The sequence below is a fragment of the Carcharhinus amblyrhynchos genome, chromosome 23 (genome assembly GCF_965287045.1).
Source record: "Carcharhinus amblyrhynchos chromosome 23, sCarAmb.v2.hapA, whole genome shotgun sequence".
Lineage (NCBI taxonomy): Eukaryota > Metazoa > Chordata > Chondrichthyes > Carcharhiniformes > Carcharhinidae > Carcharhinus > Carcharhinus amblyrhynchos.
The window spans coordinates 41,207,050-41,229,619 of NC_137346.1; the positions used below are offsets into that span (position 1 = coordinate 41,207,050).

General features: G+C 47.8%; 1 protein-coding gene across 1 annotated transcript in view; it reads left to right on the plus strand.

Annotated features, from left to right (window-relative positions):
- LOC145357611 (scavenger receptor cysteine-rich domain-containing group B protein) overlaps positions 1-1,142 on the plus strand; it is a 69,308-nt gene extending 68,166 nt beyond the window's left edge. Inside the window, exon 12 of the mRNA XM_080211097.1 lies at positions 628-1,142. Within this exon, the coding sequence (XP_080067223.1) occupies positions 628-944 (317 nt within the window). The 3' untranslated portion in view covers positions 945-1,142. The remainder of the gene's footprint in view (positions 1-627) is intronic.
- Positions 1,143-22,570: the final 21,428 nt, after the last annotated feature.

Consider the following 22,570-nt stretch of genomic DNA (forward strand, 5'->3'; position numbering starts at 1 on the left):
CATTCAGAAAAGCACTTTATCCACTGAATAATGTGATTTCATACATCTGAACAATTTCGGGGGGGGGGTCAATTTAATGGTTACTTACCTTTTAAGAACAAATATCAGTCATTATGTTTAACACATTTTTAAATTATAATACACTATTACATTATGACATGTGAAGTTGTCAATACCTTTTCAATTTGCCTATCAGAGGCTCCTGACTCTAGATTAAGCTTCGCCCACTGTTCAGTCCATAAACCATGGTCTTCTATCAGAAGGGGCCCGACTCTATGGAAACAGTGGGGGAAATAAGACGCCAGTGTCTGCAATGGGGTGGGCAAGGATGGGATTAAAGAGCACAAGATCACTAGCTGCATGCTTATCCCCGGACCATAAAGTTTCCCACGTGGGGAAAGCAATCCCAGAATTGGGTCCCACCTCCCATTTGGATTTCCGCTTGTGTCTATTCTGGTCAGGATGCATGAACTCCAGGCCCTTTCTGTCACCTTTAGTTTCTGGCTTTGTATACAAGTGACACACGCATTTAACAAGTTGTTAGCCTTCCTGAACATTCCTGTAATTACTAAAGTATTGGGACGTATCGTCGTTTGATTTTTCTTTTAATTCCCCTCCCCCGTTTAGAATCGCAAATCCGACTGGTGAATGGACGGCACCGCTGTGAAGGCCGGGTGGAGATCTACCTGAGGGCGCAGTGGGGGACGGTTTGCGACGATGCCTGGGACATGCGGGCTGCTAAGGTGGTCTGCAGCCAGCTGGGCTGTGGCAGGGCCCTGGCTGCCAACGTGGAGGCTTACTTCGGGCAGGGCACGGGCACCATCCACCTCGACAACTTAAAATGCCAAGGAAACGAGAGCTTGCTCGTCGACTGCTCTCACATTGGCTGGGACATGCACAACTGTGACCACAGGGAAGATGCCAGTGTGATGTGCACTCTATGAACAGTCTCAAGCGCCAGCCTTTACCTGTGGGGGTTGAGAGACGCGTTGAATATATGTAAATCTATAAATGTGTAAATAGCTCAAAACTACCAAACTGAATTCCCGCATAATGTGCACTTTATATATTTTAATATTATCACCTATTACAGGTATAGCTTGTATCATCCTATGAAACATACTTATTTACTGAACCAGCAAAGTGAGCATCTTGGGGTGCGGTGGGGGGGGTAGAATTTGTTTGTCTGGCACTGTTTATAGCAGCAGACTTGCATTGATTCCACGGGGAAGGCAATGTTGCTGTCTGTACGGCCTGTGAGGTGGAGATCAGTGTAGCTCAGCTGACTGGTCAGCTGGTTCGTGATGCAGAGCGACGCCAACAGCGTGGGTTCAATTCCCGTACTGGCTGAGCTTAGTCACAAAGGCCCTGCCTCCTCAACCTTGCCCCTTGCCTGAGGTGTGGTGACCCCCAGTATAAATCACCACCAGTCAGCTCTCCCCCGTCAAAGGAGAGAGCAGCCGATGGTCATCTGGGTCTTGGCCGTTGTACCTTTGTTAATAATATCAAAGAAGAACGCCACACAGTTCTCACAGGTACCAGTTCAACTCACTGTTCTCCCAGGGAATTGAGATAAGTCTGTGGTGGCATTAGATTAATGAGCGCCTCCCCTTTTATTTGAAAGTGTTTTTGAGGAATGCCCATCCCGTTTCAGGATTTCTTCTCCGAAAGATGTGAGTAAAAATGCATTTCCCTTCGCACATTCATTCCACCCCTGTCTGAGTTAAATCAGCTGTAAATCGCTAACTTTCAGAAGAAAGATTAGTGGATTGATTGTAGAAATCTGGAACTCTTTCTCCTCTCGCCCCCAACACAGACTGTTGAGATTGGATCAATAGGAAATTTTAAAATTGGGATTGATAGATTTTTGCTGAGTAAGGTTGTTAAGGATACTGAAAAAAGGCAGATAAATAAATTATCCATGTTCACATTATATATTAATGTTTTGGAAGAAGGAACTGAATGTATTATCTGCAGATTTGCAGATGATTCAAAGTTGGGTGGGAGGGTGAGCTGTCAGGAGGATGCAGGGATGCTTCAATATGATTTGGACAGACTGTGTGTATGTGGGCATGTGCTTGGCAGTTGCAGTATAATGTGGATAAATGTGAGGTTATCCACTTTGGTAGCAGTAATAGAAAGACAGATTGTTACCTGAATGGGTGTAAATTGAAAGACACGGACACTCAACGAGCCCTTGGAGTCCTCGTGCATCAGTCGCTGAAAGTAAGCGCACAGGTACAGCAGGCAGTAAAAAAGGGAAATGATATGTTGGCCTTGATAGTGAGAGGATTTGAATATAGGGATAGGGATGTTTTACTGCAGTTGTTTAGGATGTTGGTGAGGCCACACCTGGAGTATTATGTGCAGCTTTAGTATCCTTATGTCAGGAAGGATGTCCTTACCATAGAGGGAGTGCAATAAGGTTTACCAGGCTGATTCCTGGATTGGAAAGTCTGCCATATGAGAGAGTAAGTCGGTTAGGATTATATTCACTGGAGTTCAGAAGGGTGAGGGGGGGATCTCACAGAAACTTATAAAATTCCAGGGTTAGACACGGTAGATTGAGACAGAATGTTCCCAATGATGGAGGAGTCCAAAACTAGGGGTCATAGTTTGAGGATAAGGGGTAAACCTTTTAGAACTGAGGTAAAGATAAAGTTTTTCACCCAGAAGATGGTGGATGTGTGAAATTCACTACCACCGAATGTAGTTGGGGTCGAAACACCGTCTGATTTCAAGAAGAAATTAGATATAGCTCTCGGGGCTAAAAGGATCAAGGGGTGTGGGAGGAAGGGGGATCAGGATATTGAATTTGATGATCAACCATGATCAAGATTAACGGCGGAGCAGGCTCGAAGGGCCAAATGGCCTGCTCCTGCTTCTTGTTTCTCTGATCTAATCAAATTGTGGATGAAACTCAAGGGGCTGGCGGCCTATTCCTGGTCCTGTATCCATGTTACTGAGTGTGCAATGTTGAAGAAGTTCCGACTGCTTGTTGCTGCTGTAATGTCATCTCCACAATACCATATCCTGAACCAAAGGCGTGGAATGCTAGAACCATCATGACAGCAATGACCAGAGCAAGAAAGAGCCCATAACTTAACAGGCGTTTCAGAACATATGTTCGGAGAGGGGGAAGAGGGAGTGCCCTTAGCAATTTGCCATTGGAGCTTTTTGATGAGATTAGAGCTGTGCAGTTAACCATTGCTCTCAGTTTTAATATTCATCTGAAATCACCACCAATGATTCAGTTGTGGATGGAATGAGTCATTCAGATGGAGGTCCACGGTTCGATCCACGGTGTGTACTGGGCTCGCTGGCCTCAGCTGCAAGGAACACTTCCTTGACCCATAGCTAAGGAAGAGAGAGTTCCCATTCCTGATAATGGTTTACTGAAGTGTACAAGAAGCTACTTTTATCTTGGATACTTGATGTCCTTGCAGTCCCAGCTCGCGCAGAGAGGATGGGGGCAGTTTGTACCTGCCAATATATTGGAAGTGGGGATCTAGGTCCAGTAACATACAAGAAACCTGGAGATCTGGGTTTGTCTCCAAATCATGTGATCTTTGACCCATGTAGGAATGCTTACTGACAAATGTGGGAGTGGGGTGAGGAGGGTTTCAATTAGAGTTGTGAAACTACACCCCCGCACCTCTGAAGACTCCATTCCATCTTTCTGGTACCCATCCGTGTTAGAATTCCCCCAAAAGTTCAGCTGAGTGAGGCATCCCAGAATGAATCAGTGCCACTGGGACCCTTACCTGCTCCTCCTGACCTTATAGGTATCCTAACATACACTTACTTTTGCAGCTCCCATCTCCACTTTGGTGTCTGGTCTCTGAGGCCTTGGCAACCCAGCTGGCTATCATTCAATTTCAATCTGATCTCCAATAATGAAGTGTATCTCCTTCCACCACAGGGCAAATGCCAATAAACAATCCACCACCATAGAAATTGCAGTAGGTACACAGAGTGGAGTTGGGAGGATATTTCCTGATTTCAGGTGTTTAACCCAATCCCCTTCCACGCCCAGTCAACCACCCACCCCACTTTTCTCGCCCCTAACACAACCATGCCGGTTTTGCTGTCGAAGGATTCCAATTAAATGCAAACTTAGTGACCAGATAAGCCCAGATATTTCCATTGTATTGAATGTATCTCCAGATACTATTGCATCAACAGGAATAAACAATATTAAAATTATCACCATTTGGTGCCTAGTCTAAACTGATGCCAAAACTACTACCCATGATTTGTGGTTCAGTGCTTGCCTCTTGCTATACAAGGCATGAAATTTAATACCATTTCTGTGGTGTGTTTGGTGATATGGGTATTTAATCAGGCAGCAATATGACAGGTATAGGTGCAGACCCCATGCCCTCTGCCTTGATTCAGTCTGTGGTGAGGGGGTACCTGGACTGAATTCCTGCCCCACTCCAACTGAGACTCTCAAGAGGCCAGTTATTGCTCATCCCCTCATTGCGGAATTTCACCCAGGGCGGACAGGGATACTTGCCGTGCAGGAAGCAAACCCTGAGAGGGCAGGGGTTAGTGGGTCACTTGTTCAGTGACTGATCAAGGGATCTGGCATTGGGACCTGATCAAAAATTGGAAAGCTTGCTGAAAGCCAACTCTCCCCTGCCCTTACTACTGACCCTCCCTGCACCCCCCCTCCCCCGCCCCCACCTCTGTCCTGATCTCACCATTGGAGGAGTCCCCCTCACACCATTGCTGACATGTAGCCTAGGTCTTGGATGTTGTCCTGATTATCCAGAAGAATGATTTTTTAAAAAAGCAAGTGCCATGCTTATAGAACGATCAGAGTACAGTTATAAACTGGGGAGACCGAACCCTGAATGGGGTAACCTCCGGTCAATCCATGTGGATAGCAAACTCTTGTCGTGTGCTATTCAGCAGTGGGAATTGGCGGAAGGATGATTTTGTTACTTGGCAGTGTGTGTTCGAAAACATTGGTGTTGAACTGTCCACCACTTACTGCAGAGAATAGAAATCAAGCCTCTATCTGCACAGCACAAGAAAAGCGATGAGATTTTGTACAAAAAAAGTTAGTCATGGCAGTTGATTTTGTCATAGTGCTGGGTGGGTTGAGTTAGTAAGTGTAATTATTGGGTTTAGTTAGTGGTTTTGGTGATTCGTGTTATTTTCTGAAGACTGTACAATATAAAACAAGCTTCCATTTCTATAACACCTGAATATCTCAAATCTCTAACAACTTTACAAACTTTCTCACCTATTAAACAATATCCTGTTTTTTTTAATCTTATGACCAAAGTGAATAACTTCTCATTTTCCCCCATTCTCGGTAAGTGAACGCAGTGCACAACAATGGTACAGGAAATCTACTTTCGATGGGTTAGTTTGGGTGGAATGTTGGCTCAGACACCAGAGATGAACTCTGCAGTTTGGTCGATAGCTTACCATCAGCTTGGCTGACACTGAACTTGCCCTCTCCAAAATTTGATTTTCTGTTTGAGTCAAAATGCAACATAATTCTGACATGTCAGTTGTTGCACATTGTGCAAATGTTTCTCAATCATTGGTGGGAGGAAATAAGAGAATAACTAGAAATTCCATTGGAAGAGGAAGAGTTAAACTTTCAAAAAAAATTAAATCAATGCACAGAGATATGCTCTGGAGCTCCATGCTGGACTCAGTTTCAACCTGACCTTGTTTCTGATCCTGTTAGTGCCACACTCTCAGCATGTTTGTTGGGGAACCTCAGACAAGAGTAGGTAATTTTAATATAATTTAAATCCTATTAGCAGGCCCAGGATTGAAATCTCCAGGCCAGCTAGCCTCTCCCCTCTCCTCCTACCAGGAATGGTTCACTCTAGTAGGGTTTAGTATAGCTCCCCTCTTGTAGGGAGCTGATGGCCTGATACTGCTGGAGTGAAGAGGCGGTAAACAAGGCTTGCAGAGGGTTGGGCACAGGGGGGGATACCCCCTGGGCATTGCCACTTTGACAGTGCCAGCCTGAGCCCCAGAACATAGAAGATGGGGCAAAGTGCCAATGATCGGGGGCATCTTGTCACTGCCCATCAGGCAAGGAGCAGTGCCATAGGGGCAGGACCTGTAGGGGGTGATCAGTGCGATGTGGGGGGGGTGGTCCTGCTGCCACTCGGCAATTGTGATTGGTGGAGGAGGGAGAGAGGCCAGCAATCGGGGCTGGGCGTCGGGGTTGAGGGGGCCGACTGCTGCGGGAGAGGGGTGGGTCGGTGCGTCAGGAAGCACTGTGATGGGAAGGAACATCGGGAGGCGGTCACCACCTTCTGGGTAAAAAGGTTTTTCCTCACATTCCCTGCTAAATCTCCTGTATGTCAATAAGTGTGCAAAGAGGTATATCAATACATTGGTAAACATGAACTATTGCCAAGGTTGACAATGTTCTTCATGACCTCTGCCATCATATGTTGAGTTCTTGGCCACCAAGCATTGTTGAAGCAGTGCCCATAAATTCTTCTGAATGGGAGTGGACCACAGCACCAACTTGCATTCATGTGTGCCTATAGTGCAGCAAAATGTCACCAGCTTCCTTCACAGTCAGATAAAAATGAAGACTGATATCCGATGGGATCTTCCAGTCCAGCCCGCTGATGAGATTTACCCGTGCCTTCCAAATCAATGGTCTGTTGGATGGTTGGCCTCACCCACCACAAGGGGCTGTCCGTCATGCCAAGTGGCAAAAAGCTCGGTCGAAGAGTTAGTTTCAAGGGATCTTCTCAAAGGAGATGGAGGAAGGCTGGGGGAAGTTTAGGGAGGGAAGTTCGGAGCTTAGGGCCTAGGTACCTGTAGGCACAGCTGCCAGTGGTGGGCCAGCTGCAGGAATTTGGGGTTGTGCAGGTGGCCAGTGGCGGATTGGTGCTTGAAAATGAAGAGTGCTGTTTCAGAGAAGCAACGAAATTGGGATTAGATTAGATCGTTTCTGTGGAGGAAAAGATATGCTTGATGGGCTGAATGGACTGTGTGCTGCAACATTCAAAGATCCTGGAGGAAGTAAATCCAGTATCTACTCAATTGATAAACCCAGATTATCGGTGTGACGGGATTGGCTTCAATTTGGTACAAAATAAATTGCTGGTTGCACGCTTCAAAACAGAAGTGACGAAATTTTACCGTCCTGCCCGCCACAGAAATCGGAGCAGGTGATGACTGGACAGTGGGAAGGTCCGTTGACATCGGGCAGGATTTTCCAGTCAAGCGAACTGTAAAATCCTGCCCCAATGAGATTTGCCCTCTGATTTTATACTGAGGAATCCTGACCCTTTATACACCGGCTCCATGTCCCAGAGTTAGTTGGATAAACATTTATCAGCTCCGGGTTTACTAACTGCTGTATAACATTAGCTTTGGCTTTGAAAGCTCTTAAGGTTTCAAAAATCTTCTAACCTCACTGTCCATATTCACACCTCGGGAATGGGAAAGTCGAACGATGGTATGGAGGATGACTGGCATTATGGAGGTGGTGCCAACGGAGAAAAAAAAACTTGCTTTTGAATTGCCAAACCAAGTGAACACTGAAACTGTGGATTAAAATGATGTCCTGATGCCAGGACCTCTTTTGATTTCAAGATTCATACAAAAAGGTTTTTGTTGAACACGGAGGGTATGAATGACTGCAACATAATAGTTTTCAATTTTGCAGGTTCATTATTAGTGCAACAGTGCTTCTTTTTAGTTACTATTTGCGTGCGTGTTCCTCCCTGGATATGTTTACCCATTTGTTCAGACGCCATGCTATGGGAAGCTCGGTAAGGACTGTCAGCCTCCCAAACCGCAGTGTGTAGTTGATTCCAGAAAAATATCTGACTTGCGTTGATGATGCAGTAACTCTTGCGTGCAATTATGTACTTTGCATGTCGTATCCTTTTTGTTGTTTATTTCAAAGTTACACCAAATAAAAAAAGATGTATAAGTTCTGGACTGCTTTGACTGGAAATGTTTCACTATTCTTTGTTTTATACACTTTGTTTAATTGATTTTTTTCATCTAGAATCATAGAATTTGGCCCACCCAGTTTGCACCAACTGTCTGACAAGTATCTTACCCAGGCCCTATCTCCCGTCTATCGCTGTAACCCTGCATATTCATGATGTGGAGATGCTAGCGTTGGACGGGGGTAAACATCGTAAGAAGTCTCACAACTGTTGGGAGACTTCTTACTGTGTTTACCCTGCACAATCACCATGGCTAATCTTATCAAACCTACACGTCTTTGGACACTAAGGGGCAATTTAGCATGGCCAATCCATCTAACCTGCACCTGTGGGAGGAAACTGGAGCACCTGGAGGAAACCCACACAGATATGGGGAGAATGTGCAAACACCATGCAGTGACCCAGGGCTGGAATCGAACCCAGGTCCCTGGCACTGTAAGGCAGCAGTGCTAACTCCTGTGCCACCAATCTATTGAGATTGTCCCAATAACTTGTCCCTTTCACTGCTAATCCCTTTATTAAAGAAGATATCTAATCCAAAACAATCCCTTCAAAGAATTTGTATTTTAAGCTGATTGAAGTGATGAAGATTTCCTAAAGGTTTCCAAGTGTTTTGTGCCCAGTTTCAGGAACAAGTCTGTTAGGAGTGTCAGCTTGGCTTCTTGCAGGACAGAATTATTTCCCTGTCTCCAAGGACTTTCCCATTCTTCACTGGGATAGCATTTCTCCATCTTTGCATCCTTCGACTGTTGCCAAATTATGCCCATTACGTCCCATTATCTCCGTTAGGTTCACTCTATCAGCCACAATGAAAAGAGCCTGGGTGGGACTTTTTAGTCCTGCCTAATCCAACAGGCAAGATCACAACAGCCTGTTGCCGCGTTTCAATGAGTAGGGACCTGCGTTAGGATTGTGAAGAAGATTAAATAAAGTAAGACTGCACAGCACTTGAAATCTAAGGCCCAAAAGTAACTCCAAACCCTTGATCTCTGTCATCTCAAAGGACAAAGGCAGCAAATACCTGGAACAGCACTATTTGGAGGTTTCTCTCCAAGTCACTCACCTTCCTGACTTGGAAAATTTGGAGAGCAGCCGGAAGTTTGACTGTTGGCCACTCTCCACATTTTCCTGACCTGCCCATCATGATGCTTGTCCCTCCCAGGACTGGAAAATGCCACCCAGTAGGGGATTAGCCAAATGGATTTGATGTAGGACTTCTACAGCACGGAGAGACTTTTACTCTCTTAGTCAGGGCAGTATCTTAACCCACTGAGCTGTTCAGCCTCCTGACGGCTGCTGTGTGTAAACTCAGGGATCCAATACAGGGATTGGTTTGGTGACAGAAAGGAAGGTCCCTCATGGGGAGAGGTTTTCTCCTCCCCAGATGAGCTGCTTTCCTGGTGTTGTTGGCAGTTTCTGGGCCAAAACTACCCCACAATCTATTTAGAAGAATTATATTCCAGCTCTCCTGCTGTGTCCCTGCACCACACGATATAGAACTAAACTCTACATATCAGCTAGAACCCTGGTTTGATCAATGCAATTATAGCTTGCCTTTCAATAATGCCAACAGTATCAGAAGAATAATTCAACTAGATTTACAAAGATGTTGCCAGGATTCAAGGGAGTGATTGGACAGACTAGGGGCTTTTCTCTTTGGAGCGTAGGAGACTGTGGGGCGATCTTATTGAGGTGTATAAGATCTCGAGAGGCACGGATAGGGTGAATGCACTCAGTCTTTTTCCCAGGGTTAGGGAATTGAGAACTAGCGGGCATAGGTTTAAGTTAAGAGGGAAAAGAATAACGGGGACCTGAAGAGCAACAGTTTTTTTGTACAGAAGTTGGTACGTACGTGGAATGAGCTGCCAGAGGAAGTGGCTAAGACAGGGACATTGATAACATCTAAAAAGTATTTGGATAGATACATGAGTAGGAAAACTTTAGAGGGAAATGGGCCAAATGCAGGCAAATGGGGTCAGCTTAGATGAGCTTTTTGGTCGGCATGGACCAGTTTGGGCGGAAGGGTTTGTCTCCCAGCTGCATATTCCATGATTCGAGTGAGAAATGATTAGCCAAGGCTCCTTCTCTGATCAGTAATTAGTGACCTTCTCTTTATAATGTTTGAGTATCCTACATAAAAGCATTGCCCCGATCTCAGAATGTACTTTGAGAATGACACTGTGTGAAGCTGATGAAGTCGTGTGTGGCTGTTAGCGACAATGTTAGTTTGGAGAAGCTGGTGTTGATATCCTGAGAGCAGAGGAGATTGAGGGGTGATTTAACAGATGATGGCAGGTTTAGATAAGAGTAGATCGAGAAAAGCGGCTCCCATTAGCTGCTGGTACAAGGAATAGACACAGAAAGAAGCCTCACAACACCAGGTTAAAGTCCAACGGGTTTGGACTTCAGGTGAATGGATTTCAGTTCACAAACAGGGCATTTAAAGACACAAACTCAACTTACAAAATAATGTTTGGAATGTGAGTCCTTACAGGTAATCAAGTCTTAAAGATACAGACAATGTGAGTGGAGAGAGGGTCAAGCATAGGTTAAAGAGATGTGTATTGTCTCCAGACAGGACAGTAAGTGAGGTTTTGCAAACCCAGGCAAGTTGTGGGGGTTACAGATAGTGCAACATGAACCCAAGATCCCGGTTGAGGCCGTCCTCATGTGTGCAGAACTTGGCTATCAGTCTGTGCTCAGCGACTCTGTGATGTCGTGAAGGCCGCCTTGGAGAATGCTTACCTGAAGATCACCTGTAAAGATTTGCACTCCAACCATTATTTTGTAAATTAAGTTTGTGTCTTTATACGCCCTGTTTGTGAACTGAACTCCCACTCACCTGACGAATGATCTCGTTGGGCGCATGAGCAGTGCAGGCTTGGAGGGCCGAAGGGCCTGTTCCTGTGCTGTTTTGTGCTTTGAAGGGGCAGCGCTCCGAAAGCTAGTGGCTTTTGCTACCAAATAAACCCGTTGGACTTTAACTTGGTGTTATTGAGACTTCTTACTGTGTTTACTCCAGTCCAACGCCAGCATCTCCACAACAAGGAACAGAGACCCGGGTTTTGGGCTGTGGATCTGCAGGGGGACAGGGTGTGGTGCGCATCTGAGAAAGAACATTTTTTACAGTGAGTGGTAATGCCCTCGAGTTCTCTGTCTATGAGGGTGATGGAATCAGGAATGGTCAGTGATTTCAAAGGGAAATTGGGCAGGTATTTGAGAAACAAGCTGTAAGGGCTTCAGGAATGGGGTAGGGGGCATGAGGCATTGGATTCCTCTGCATGAGTAGAATACTTTCCCTCAATGCTGTAAGGACCCATTTGTGTTACTCATGTAAATGCCAATAGTACAGTTGTGGTCGTGTAATATTATGCTGGTTAGCTCAGGTGGTTTCATGGCGTGTGTGTTATTCAGACTAGTGCCAACAGCTGGGGAGGGGGTTCTATCCCTGTCCAAGGCTCGCCTCCTCACTGTGGCTGTAACTAAACAAGATCACAACAGCCTGTTGCCAAGATTCAATGAACAGGGACCTGCGTTAGGATTGCGAAGAAGACAAAACAAAGTAAGGCTGCACAGCACTTGAAACCGAAGGCCCAAAAGTAACTCCAAACCCTTGATCTCTGTCGTCTCAAAGGACAAAGGCAGCAGATACCTGGAACAGCACTAGTTGGAGGTTTCCCTCCAAGTCACTCACCTTCCTGACTTGGAAATAATCGCCGTTCCTTCACTGTTGCTGGGTCAAAATCCTGGAATTCCCTCCCTAACAGCACTGTGGGTGTACCTACATCACGTGGGCTGCAGCGATTCAAGATGGCGGCTCACTACCACCTTCTCATGTGCGGTTAGGGATGGGCAATAAATACCGACCTAGACAGCTAGGCCCACATTCTATGAAATAATAAAAATAAAATTGCACTCTGAGTTTCGCACTCCGAAACAAAGAGAAGCCAGAAGAGATTACTGCTTTTCAGGTGGAGCCCTTTGTCTTTCATCCCTTTCCTGGTTGACTTACAATTTTTAAGTTTTAAGTTTATTAATGACACAAGTAGGCTTACGTTAACACTGCAACGAAGTTACTGTGAAAATCCCGTAGTCAAAGAACAAAGAACAACGCAGCACGGGAAACAGGCCCTTCGGCCCAACGAGCCGCCATTTTAACATTGTGATTTCCCTCTTCCACCCGTGACCCTTGTCTACGCTTACGGCACTCCACATTGGAAACCAGATTGAAGGGAGACTAATTTAGGGACAATTTGTTACACTAATCAGCCTAAGAGCACCTCTTTGGGGTGTGGGAGTCGCGCCTGTTCGGGTACACTGGGGGAGAATTTCGAGATGTTTCTGGAAGCAAGATGGCGGCGTGCCTTCTAAAACCTCATTGGCCAAACTCCTTTAATAGAACGTCCTTTAGTAGCTCTGCTACTGCGTGTCGCTAATCTCCCCTCTGCCTCTTCCTTCTTAATTGACCCATTATTCGTTCTGGAAGAAATAGTTTAGTCCATTAGAAAGTCTCCGATCACATTTATTATGCTCAGACAAAGCAGCTAATTGATTGATTCAATCTCTTCCTTTTGAATTTTTCATGAATGAAATGTGATTCATCCCTTTTCCGTAACGAAGGCAATTCAATTATTCATCAGACTGAAAGCAGCCTCTGCTGCAGGGAGCGTCCAGCCCTGGATGCTATCCAGGAGGCCGGGAGAGCAGGAAAGAGGCAGGCCGCTCCGCCAAGCTCAGGAGGAGCAAGGACAGAGGAAGAGGTCATCTTCCTGACGTCATCGGGGCAATGTGACCTGGGAAGAGGTGGAGCATTGTGTTCAAACCATTTCAAGAAGGTTTGGAAGGTTGCTCGCGGTTCAGGATGTTTAACATTTGAGAGAGTGAGGCCCCAGGGATTGGCTCCCCGTTGCCATCCTTTGGATGCTGCGTGTGATTTTTGTTCTCTTGAGTGGACTGTGCCAGACACAATCTTGGTTGTAGAATCATAGCGTCGTGGAAGTTTACAGCATGGAAACAGGCCTTTTGTCCCAACTTGTCCACACTGCCCTTTTCTCTAATACCCCGAAGCTAATCCCAATTGCCTGCATTTGGCCCGTATCCCGCTACGCTCACCATACCCCAGCATTGCCTCGTGCTTCACATCGTTAGTGTACGCCTAAACTGGACCAATTGATGGGCAACACGACAGCTCAGTGACTATCACTGTTTGCTGTGCAGTTACAGGGACCCCAGTCGGATCTCCGACTTGGGTCGGTGTCTGTGGGAGTTTGCACATTCTCCCCGTGCTTGCGTGGGTTTTCTCCGGGTGCTCCGGTTTCCTCCCACACCCCAAAAACGTGCTCTTAGGCTGATTGGTGTTAATAAATTGTCCTTAAATTGGATCCCCCTTAATCTGGCGCACGTATAATTCTCTAAATTTGCACCCCCTTTATTGCGAGATGTAGACAAAAGTTATAGGTAGAAGGAGGATTGGAATGAGGCACTCGCTGCGTGTTAAAATGGGTGGCGCAGGCTTGTAGGGCCAAAGGGCCTGTTTCCTGTGCTGTGTTATTCTTTGTTCTTTGTATACCCATGTATTTAAATGCTTTCGAAAAGACAAAATTGTACTCGCCTCAACTACTACCTCTGGCAGCTTGTTCCAGACACTCACCACCCTCTGTGTGAAAAAATTGCTCCTCTGGACACTTTTGTATCTCTCCCCTCTCACCTTCAACCTACGCCCTCTAGTTTTAGACTCTCCTACCATTGGGAAAAGATATTGACGATCTAGCTGATCTGTGCCCCTCATTATTTTATAGACCTCTGTAAGATCACCCCTCAACCTCCTACACTCCAGAGAAAAATGTCCCAGTCTATTCAGCCTCTCCTTATAACTCAATCCATCAAGTCCCAGTAGCACCAGAATAAATCTTTTCTGCACTCTTTCTAGTTTAATAATATCCTTTCTATAATAGGGTGACCAGAATTGCACACAGTATTCCAAGTGTGGCCTTAGCAATGTCTTGTACAACTTCAACAAGACATCCCAACTCCTGTATTCAATGTTCTGACCGATAAAACCAAGCATGCCGAATGCCTTCTTCCCCACTCTGTCCACCTGTGACTCCAGTTTCAAGGAGCTATGAACATGTACCGCTAGATCTCTTTGTTCTGTAACTCTCCCCAGTGCCCGACCATTAACTGTGAGAGTCCTGCCCTGGTTCAATCTACCAAAACTCCATCTGCCATTCGTCAGCCCACTGGCCCAATTGATCAAGATCCTGCTGCAATTGGAGATAACTTTCTTCACTGTCCACTATACCACCAATCTTGGTGTCATCTGCAAACTTACTAACCATGCCTCCTATATTCTCATCCAAATCATTAATATAAATAACAATGGATCCAGCATTGATCCCTGAGGCACACCCTCACTGATACAGGTGTCGGATGTGTGAGCCAGAGTTATGCAGAGTTTGCAAACTGTGATATCAGTCTGCAAATATTGCTGATGTGAGAGGGCGGCACAGTGGTTGGCACTGCTGCCTCACAGCGCCAGGGACCTGGGTTCAATTCCAGCCTTGGGTCATTGTCTATGTGGAGTTTGCACATTCTCCCCATGGCTGCGTGGGTTTCCTCTGGGTGCTCCGGTTTCCTCCCACAGTCCAAATTATGTGCAGGTTGGTTGATTGGCCCTGCTAAATTGACCCTCACGTCAGGGGGATTAGCAGGATAAATGTGTGGGGTTATGGTGACAGGGCCTGGGTGGGAATGTGGCCAGTGCAAACTTGATGGGCTGAATGGCCTCATTCTGCACTGTAGGATTCTATAATTATGAATGACACCTACAATGCCATTCTGTAGCTCAATGCCGCCAAATCCCCTCTCGTAGACACAGCTCAACACATGTTCAGGAGCAAGAAAGGCCTTCTCCCATCAGCTCAATTTGAAGGGATTAGTACCTATTAAGGTGGCACGGTGGTACAGTAGTTAGCACTGCTGCCCCACAGTGCCAGGGACCTGGGTACAATTCCAGCCTTGGGTCACTGTCTGTGTGGAGTTTGCACATTCTCCCCGTGTCTGCGTGGGTTTCCTCCGAGTGTTCCAGTTTCCTCCCACAGTCCAAAGGTTACTTTGATTGGCCATAACTAAGTTGTACGTGCTACGTCTGTACTGACACCTGAAACATCATTGAACAGACTCTTGGGTTGTACAAACAATGCTTCCACTGCCTGGACCCTGCTGTGTGAGCCCTGCCCGAGAAGCCAGTCCACAAGCCAGCTTTTGTGCTGGTTTGCCCCACTCTGCTCTTCATGATGAGGGCACAGTCCTCCAGGACTTGCCTGGGAGGAGAGAACCAACACAAGTCCTTCCTGTTCTGGATGGATGATTGTGGGGATTAGTTGAAGGGGTGACTGCTGGAAGGTTTGGTGATCATTGGGTTGTCCAGAGATGGAGAATCAGTGTTTATTTGGAGGTGGGGGGTGGGGGGGCGGGTGGGGGGGGGGGGGGGGGGCTGCAGTTGGGCAACAATGTCAACAGGGGAAGGGGGTCAGTGTCCAATACCAGGGAGGCCAATGTTGGTCGGGAAGGGGATATCAGTGTCCAATCCGGGGGTAGGGGGTCAGTGTCCAATCCGGGGATAGGGGGTCAGTGTCCAATCCGGGGATAGGGGGTCAGTGTCCAATCCGGGGATAGGGGGTCAGTGTCCAATCCAGGGATAGGGGGTCAGTGTCCAATCTGGGGATAGGGGGTCAGTGTCCAATCCGAGGATAGGGGGTCAGTGTCCAATCCGGGGATAGGGGGTCAGTGTCCAATCCGGGGATAGGGGGTCAGTGTCCAATCCGGGGATAGGGGGTCAGTGTCCAATCCGGGGATAGGGGGTCAGTGTCCAATCCGGGGATAGGGGGTCAGTGTCCAATCCGGGGATAGGGGGTCAGTGTCCAATCCGGGGATAGGGGGTCAGTGTCCAATCCGGGGATAGGGGGTCAGTGTCCAATCCGGGGATAGGGGGTCAGTGTCGGGGATGGGGGGGGGTCAGTGTCCAATCCGGGGATAGGGGGTCAGTGTCCAATCCGGGGATAGGGGGTCAGTGTCCAATCCGGGGATAGGGGGTCAGTGTCCAATCCGGGGATGGGGGGTCAGTGTCCAATCCGGGGATAGGGGGTCAGTGTCCAATCCGGGGATAGGGGGTCAGTGTCCAATCCGGGGATAGGGGGTCAGTGTCCAATCCGGGGATGGGGGGTCAGTGTCCAATCCGGGGATAGGGGGTCAGTGTCCAATCCGGGGATAGGGGGTCAGTGTCCAATCCGGGGATAGGGGGTCAGTGTCCAATCCGGGGATAGGGGGTCAGTGTCGGGGGGATGGGAGGGTGTCAGTGTCGGGGGGGATGGGGGGGGTCAGTGCCGGGGGGATGGGGGGGAGGGGGTCAGTGTCCAATGCTGGGGGTCAGTGTTGAGGGAGTGGGGGGAGTGGGTCAGCAGCATTTTAATATTGAAGAGGCCTTGTTCTTTTCCAGATGTCAGGGGCTTTTTCGAGCTCTCGGTGAGCTGGGGTTGCACTGGGATGGTTGAGGGTAGTGTGTTGTGGGATAGTCTCGAGGGCACTTGTGGGGAAGGCTGTGTTTTGGCTGAGGAAGTGCTTGAAATGCTCTGTCCAGGTGGGCATTGACTGCCTCGCTGTCTTTGAAGGGCGCCTGTACGCTGCTGGCTCTCAGAGGGGTGGGCACCGGTGTACACAGACCATGGATTGTTGATGAACCTGCGCTCATCCCGGTTGTTGGTGAGTTGCTGAGTCTCCAGCAATCTTTCCACCCGTCTGTGCTTCAGGTCACTGCTCCTTGTGGAACCTCAGTCTGCAGTTGTCTGGAGCTTTGTTTCCTCACACTCGAGTTTTGGCTCAGGAACACACTGTCTGTGCCCCGGTATCCATCTGTAAATAATTATGTATTGTCAATTTGTTTTATAGTATGTCTCACAATGCTCTGTATATTGTTTCCCATCACGCGCAGTCTGTTACTCCGCGTGTGCTCTGTTACTCCGCGCGCGCTCTGTCACTCCGCGCGCGCTCTGTTACTCCACTTGCGCTCTGTTACTCCACGTGTGCTCTGTTACTCCGCACTCGCTCTGTTACTCCACACACGCTCTGTTACTCCGCGCGCACTCTGTTACTCCGCACTTGCTCTGTTACTCTGCCTGCGCTCTGTTACTCCACACGCACTCTGTTACTCTATCTGCACTCTGTTACTCCGCACTTGCTCTGTTACTCTGCGTGCGCTCTGTTACTCCACACGCACTCTGTTACTCTATCTGCACTCTGTTACTCTGCACTCGCTCTGTTACTGTGCACTCGCTCTGCTACTCCGCGCGCGCCTTGTTACTCCGCGCTCGCTCTGTTACTCCACGTGTGGTCTGTTACTCCACACTCGCTCTGTTACTCCACACTCGCTCTGTTACTCCACACTCGCTCTGTTACTCCGCACTCGCTCTGTTACTCCGCACGCACTCTGTTACTCCGCACTCGCTCTGTTACTCTGTGTGCGCTCTGTTACTCCACACGCACTCTGTTACTCCATCTGCACTCTGTTACTCCGCACTCGCTCTGTTACTGTGCACTCGCTCTGCTATTCCGCGTGCGCTCTGTTACTCCGCACTCGCTCTGTTACTGTGCACTCGCTCTGCTATTCCGCGTGCGCTCTGTTACTCCGCACTCGCTCTGTTACTCCGCACTTGCTCTGTTACTCCGCACTCGCTCTGTTACTCCGCACTCGCTCTGTTACTCCGCACTCGCTCTGTTACTCCGCACTCGCTCTGTTACTCTGCACTCGCTCTGCTATTCCGCGTGCGCTCTGTTACTCCGCACTCGCTCTGTTACTCCGCACTCGCTCTGTTACTCCGCACTCGCTCTGCTATTCCGCGTGCGCTCTGTTACTCCGCACTCGCTCTGTTACTCCGCACTCGCTCTGTTACTCCGCGCGCGCTCTGTTACTCCGCACGCCATTGGGTTTCCCAGCTAAATGGAGAAGATGTAGATGGAATAGTCACGTGACAATGTCGGGACATTGGCTGCAACAGAGCTCATGTGGTGGAAGTATGGGAGTTTTCTCTGGGAGCGCAGCCAGAGCAGGAGTGTTGCTGCTGAGTTCAGTGTTGGAAGTTCTTGATGTCGGTGATTTGAGGAACAGACAATATTCTCCAGATGGACTCTACGCTGTGTGTTCTTTACTTTGTCCCTGGCAAGTGCTGCTTTCAACTTCCCCTGTTACACACACACTGTGCAACCAGAGCCCATGGAGGTCAATTTGATCTGTGCTTCCCACTGGGAAATGAAAAAGTTGTTGTTCGTCCATCGTCATCGATGAGGACCTCGACACCATTAGTCATTTTGAGGCTGGTTGTCCGAAGCTGACTGATCAGGGCCAATTCGGGCACGGAATGTCCTGGCACGTATTGGACAGACCTGTGTAGACACTGTAGTTGTTACCCTGGTGGCTCTGGACTTGTGCAGCTTGTGCTTAAGTTGTTCTTCAGCAATATACCTTGCTTCGTGAGCTTGACAGTCCTTGTGGATGAGGCAGTGCCAGGTCGGGCGGTTTAGTGCCAGCGTTTCCCAGGTGTTCGTGTCAATGTCAAGTGGCTTCAGGGAGGCTTTGAGTGTGTCTTTGTAACGTTTCTTCTGCCCTCCACGCGAGCGCCTTCCAGCAGAGAGTTCCCCAAAAAAGAGCTGCTTGGGTACGCCCTCGTCTGACATACAGATGACCTGCCCACCGGGTCTGCGCTCTCATCAGCAGTGTGTGGACTGATGGTAGACTTGCTCTGGAGAGAACTTCAGTGTCTGGTACTGTGTCTCGCCATCGGATGCGTAATATTCTGCAAAGACAAGTCACGTGGAAACTAAAAAGACCCACCTGACAAAGGGGCAAACCCTGAAAGCTAGTGACGTTTACTACCAAATAAACCTGTTGGACTTTAACCTGGTGTTGTGAGAGTTCTTACTGTGTTAAACTGAAGAGACAACAGCTTTGACATTTCTCATCCAGGGCACAAGGTGGAGCTCTTTGCCCTGAGAAGGCACTCTGCAGAAGGGTGTGAATAAGCTGTCTGATCCAGCTGGCATGTACCGCAATCCTGTCTGATAAATGCTGAGCAGTATTGCAGTAATCCTTGGAGTACTGACAGCCCAGAGAGCTAAAGAGGATTGTGCAAACTTATGCAGCACCGTACAGGAGAAAACATTGACCTGAACTATCTGTTAAACTATGTGTGACTGTGAGAGGGGTTTAGGATAAACTGGGACTTGAAGATTAATAAATCAAGGTAGACTAATTTAGAGTGAATACAGTATAGAAAAAGTACAAAGTACCTGAAGTTACAAAGGTGCAGTTTGCATTGAAACACATAACCACTGATAGAGAATTTAAATATGTATTTTTGAAAACATGCATTCATCTTGGCTAATGACATGTTCTGCTCCAAAGCATGATGGGATAACTGAGTAAGATGAACCACATTCTTTAAGAATAGTACAGCGACTGAGAACTCTCTTATCAATGTGGGCTTCAGAAAGCTTCCCAGGCAGAAGAATGAACAAAATAATTAATTTTTTTTCTAATAAGGGATTGCTAAAAGGCAGCGCGAAAGGAACTCTACAACTTGTACAATTAGGAGACAGTGGACGGGAGATTTTGGATTCCACGGGCCAATGAATTCTCATGCTGCCAGAGAGTAGGATGTTATTGGCCCAGTTAAATGATTCATACTAAGATGATTGGCTTATCCTGGCTACGTTGAGCAAAGGTAGGCAGCAAATGGTTTTTGAGAAATGTACAGTTGCGATAATGATAACCATGCAATTTAGGATAATTTAGACTGCCCCAAATCGTTCTCCCGTACACGTGGACCAGGCCTGGGGAAAATCAAGTACCTCTAAAGGCAGAGTGACTGTCTCTGTGAGTTCTTTGTATTTGCTGAGCTGTAATTAATAAAGAGACATCTCTCAAATAAATACAAAGCTCTCTAAAATTCTCCTACAGAGACTTCATGAATAATGTTCACGTTAGGTTAGTTTGAGTGGTTGCCTGATTTTGGTATGACGATATAAACGTGTGATTAATTCTGTTCATCTTTGGGCATCTGTATGGACAGGAGAGATGAAAGATGATCCTGGTGTGACCTTGTATGTCTGCACACCCCCCCATACTGGTGTCAGTCATGGTGCAGACAGTATAACTCTCACCCCTGGGCAAAGTAATCGTGTGTTCAAATTCCCCTCTGGAGACTTGCGACAGAATTTTCAGGGCAGCAAGATGTGTGACCCGCTCCAGCCAACCCTCAGTTGAGCTCTGATTGGCAGTGGGCGGGAATTATGTCTAACCCTGGAAGTATGTCTCACCCTAATGTCTATTATGTCTCACCCTGTTTTGGGGAGCTGTCTACCAATCTGACACCACATCCAAGCACGGCGCTGCAGTGGCAGGAAGAGGTACTGCAGCGCTGTGCCGAGGAACTGATTCCCAGGGCTTCCAGGGGTCCCCAGGGGTGGGAGGGTAGGGGATGCCATGAGTGTGGAGAAGGGAAGCAATTGCGGTGTCATGAGGAGGGAAGGTCTGAGCTCCTAGAAGAGAAAGTACCCCAAACCCAACTGCACCCCTCCCTCTCCCTGCCCCCCCAAAACCACCTCCCGGGATAAAGAAGTGTTTCTTTCTCGGTTTCTCACCTCTTCTCAATCTGCACCCAGCTGCCTAAGAATTGAATGTTGGCAGGAAAAGGCCTTTAAGTGGCTGCATAGAGGCTTTCACAGAGGAGGGGGCAGTCTGGTCCAAGGCCTCACCCACCCCACAGTCTGGGTTGGGGCAGGTGCGATCCTGGAGGGATTCCTGTCCATGCGATCCTACACACCCACTGCACTCCATGTCAAAAGGCGTACAGATTTCTACCCATGGTCACATCATCCAGGCTGACACTAACAGTACTGAGGGAGTGCTGCTCTGCTGGAGGCACCAGTTCTAAAGTTAAAGTTTACTTATTGGTGTCAAAGGTAGGCTTACATTAACACTGCAATGAAGTCACTGTGAAAATCCCCTAGTGGCCACACTCTGGTGCCTGTTGGGGTACACTGAGAGGCAACTTAGCATGGCCAATGCACCCTAAACCGGAATGTCTTTCAGATTGTGGGAGGAAGCCCACGCAGACATGGGGAGAATGTGCAGATTCCGCACAGACAGTGACCCAAACCGGGAATCGAACCAGGTTCTCTGGTGCGGTGAGGCAGCAGTGCTAACCACTGTGTCACTGGGGTGTTAAACTGAAACTGCAGTCTCTCAAATGGATATAAAAGATTCCATGACACTATTTTTGAGGAAACTCAGTGGAGATCCTCCCCAGAGTCCTGGCCAATGTCTATCCTTCACCCAACTTAATCTGGCCATCTTTACCATCACGGTGTGACCTGACTGTTGTACAAGTCAGCTCCTGTGTTTCGGGCCTGAATTCATTCCCATTGGTTTGTAAGTCACTTTGGAGATCCACATCATGTGAGAGATTCTGTAGCAATGGAAGCCCGGACACCATGTACAGTGGCAGTTAAAATCGAGGATATATGGAGCTAAAGGGCTATTTGTCTCCCTGGATGTGTGCAGCTCCAATAGCAAGAAGCTTGACACCACCCAGGACAAAGCAGCTTGGCACCACATCCATTCCCTCCACCACCGACACTCAGTAGCAGCACTGTGTACTATCTACAAGATGCACTGCAACAATTCACCAAAGATCCTTCGACAGCACCTTCCGAATCCAGGACTCCCTCCATGTGGAAGGATAAGGGCAACAGATACATGGGAACATCACCTGCAAGTTCCCCTCCAAGCCACTCATCGTCCTGACTTGGAAAAGTATCACCGTCACTGGGTCAAAATCCCCGAATTCTCTCCTTAATGGCATAGTGGGTCAACCCACAGAACATGGACTGCAGCGATCCAGCTGGAGTACTGTGTGCAGTTTTGGTCGCCGCACTTGCAGAAGGATATATTGGCCTTGGAGGGAGTGCAGAGGAGGTTCACTAGGCTGATACCAGAGATGAGGGGGTTGGACTATGAAGAGACACTAAATAGACTGGGTCTGTACTCGTTGGAGTTTAGAAGGATGAGGGGGGATCTTATAGAGATGTATAAGGTAATGAAGGGGATGGATAGGGCAGAGGTAGAGAGATTCTTCCTGCTTAGAAAGGACAGCAGGACTAGGGGGCACAGCCTCAAAATAAGTGGGGGGCAGTTTAGATCAGAGTTGAGGAGGAACTTCTTCACTCAAAGGGTGGTGAATCTCTGGAATTCTCTGCCCGTTGAAGTGGTGGAGGCTGCCTCGTTGAATATATTTAAGTCACGGGTAGATAGGTTTCTGATAGGCAAGGGAATTAAGGGTTACGGGGAGAAAGCGGGAAAGTGGAACTGATCCACTTCAGATCAGCCCTGATCTTATTGAATGGCGGGGCAGGCTCGAAGGGCTGGATGGCCTACTCCTGCTATTTCTTATGTTCTTATGTTCTAAAGTGGCTCACCGCCACCTTCTCAAGGCCAACAAGGGATGGGCAATAAATGCTGGCCAAGCCAGTGATGGCCATGGCCCACGAATGAATAAAAA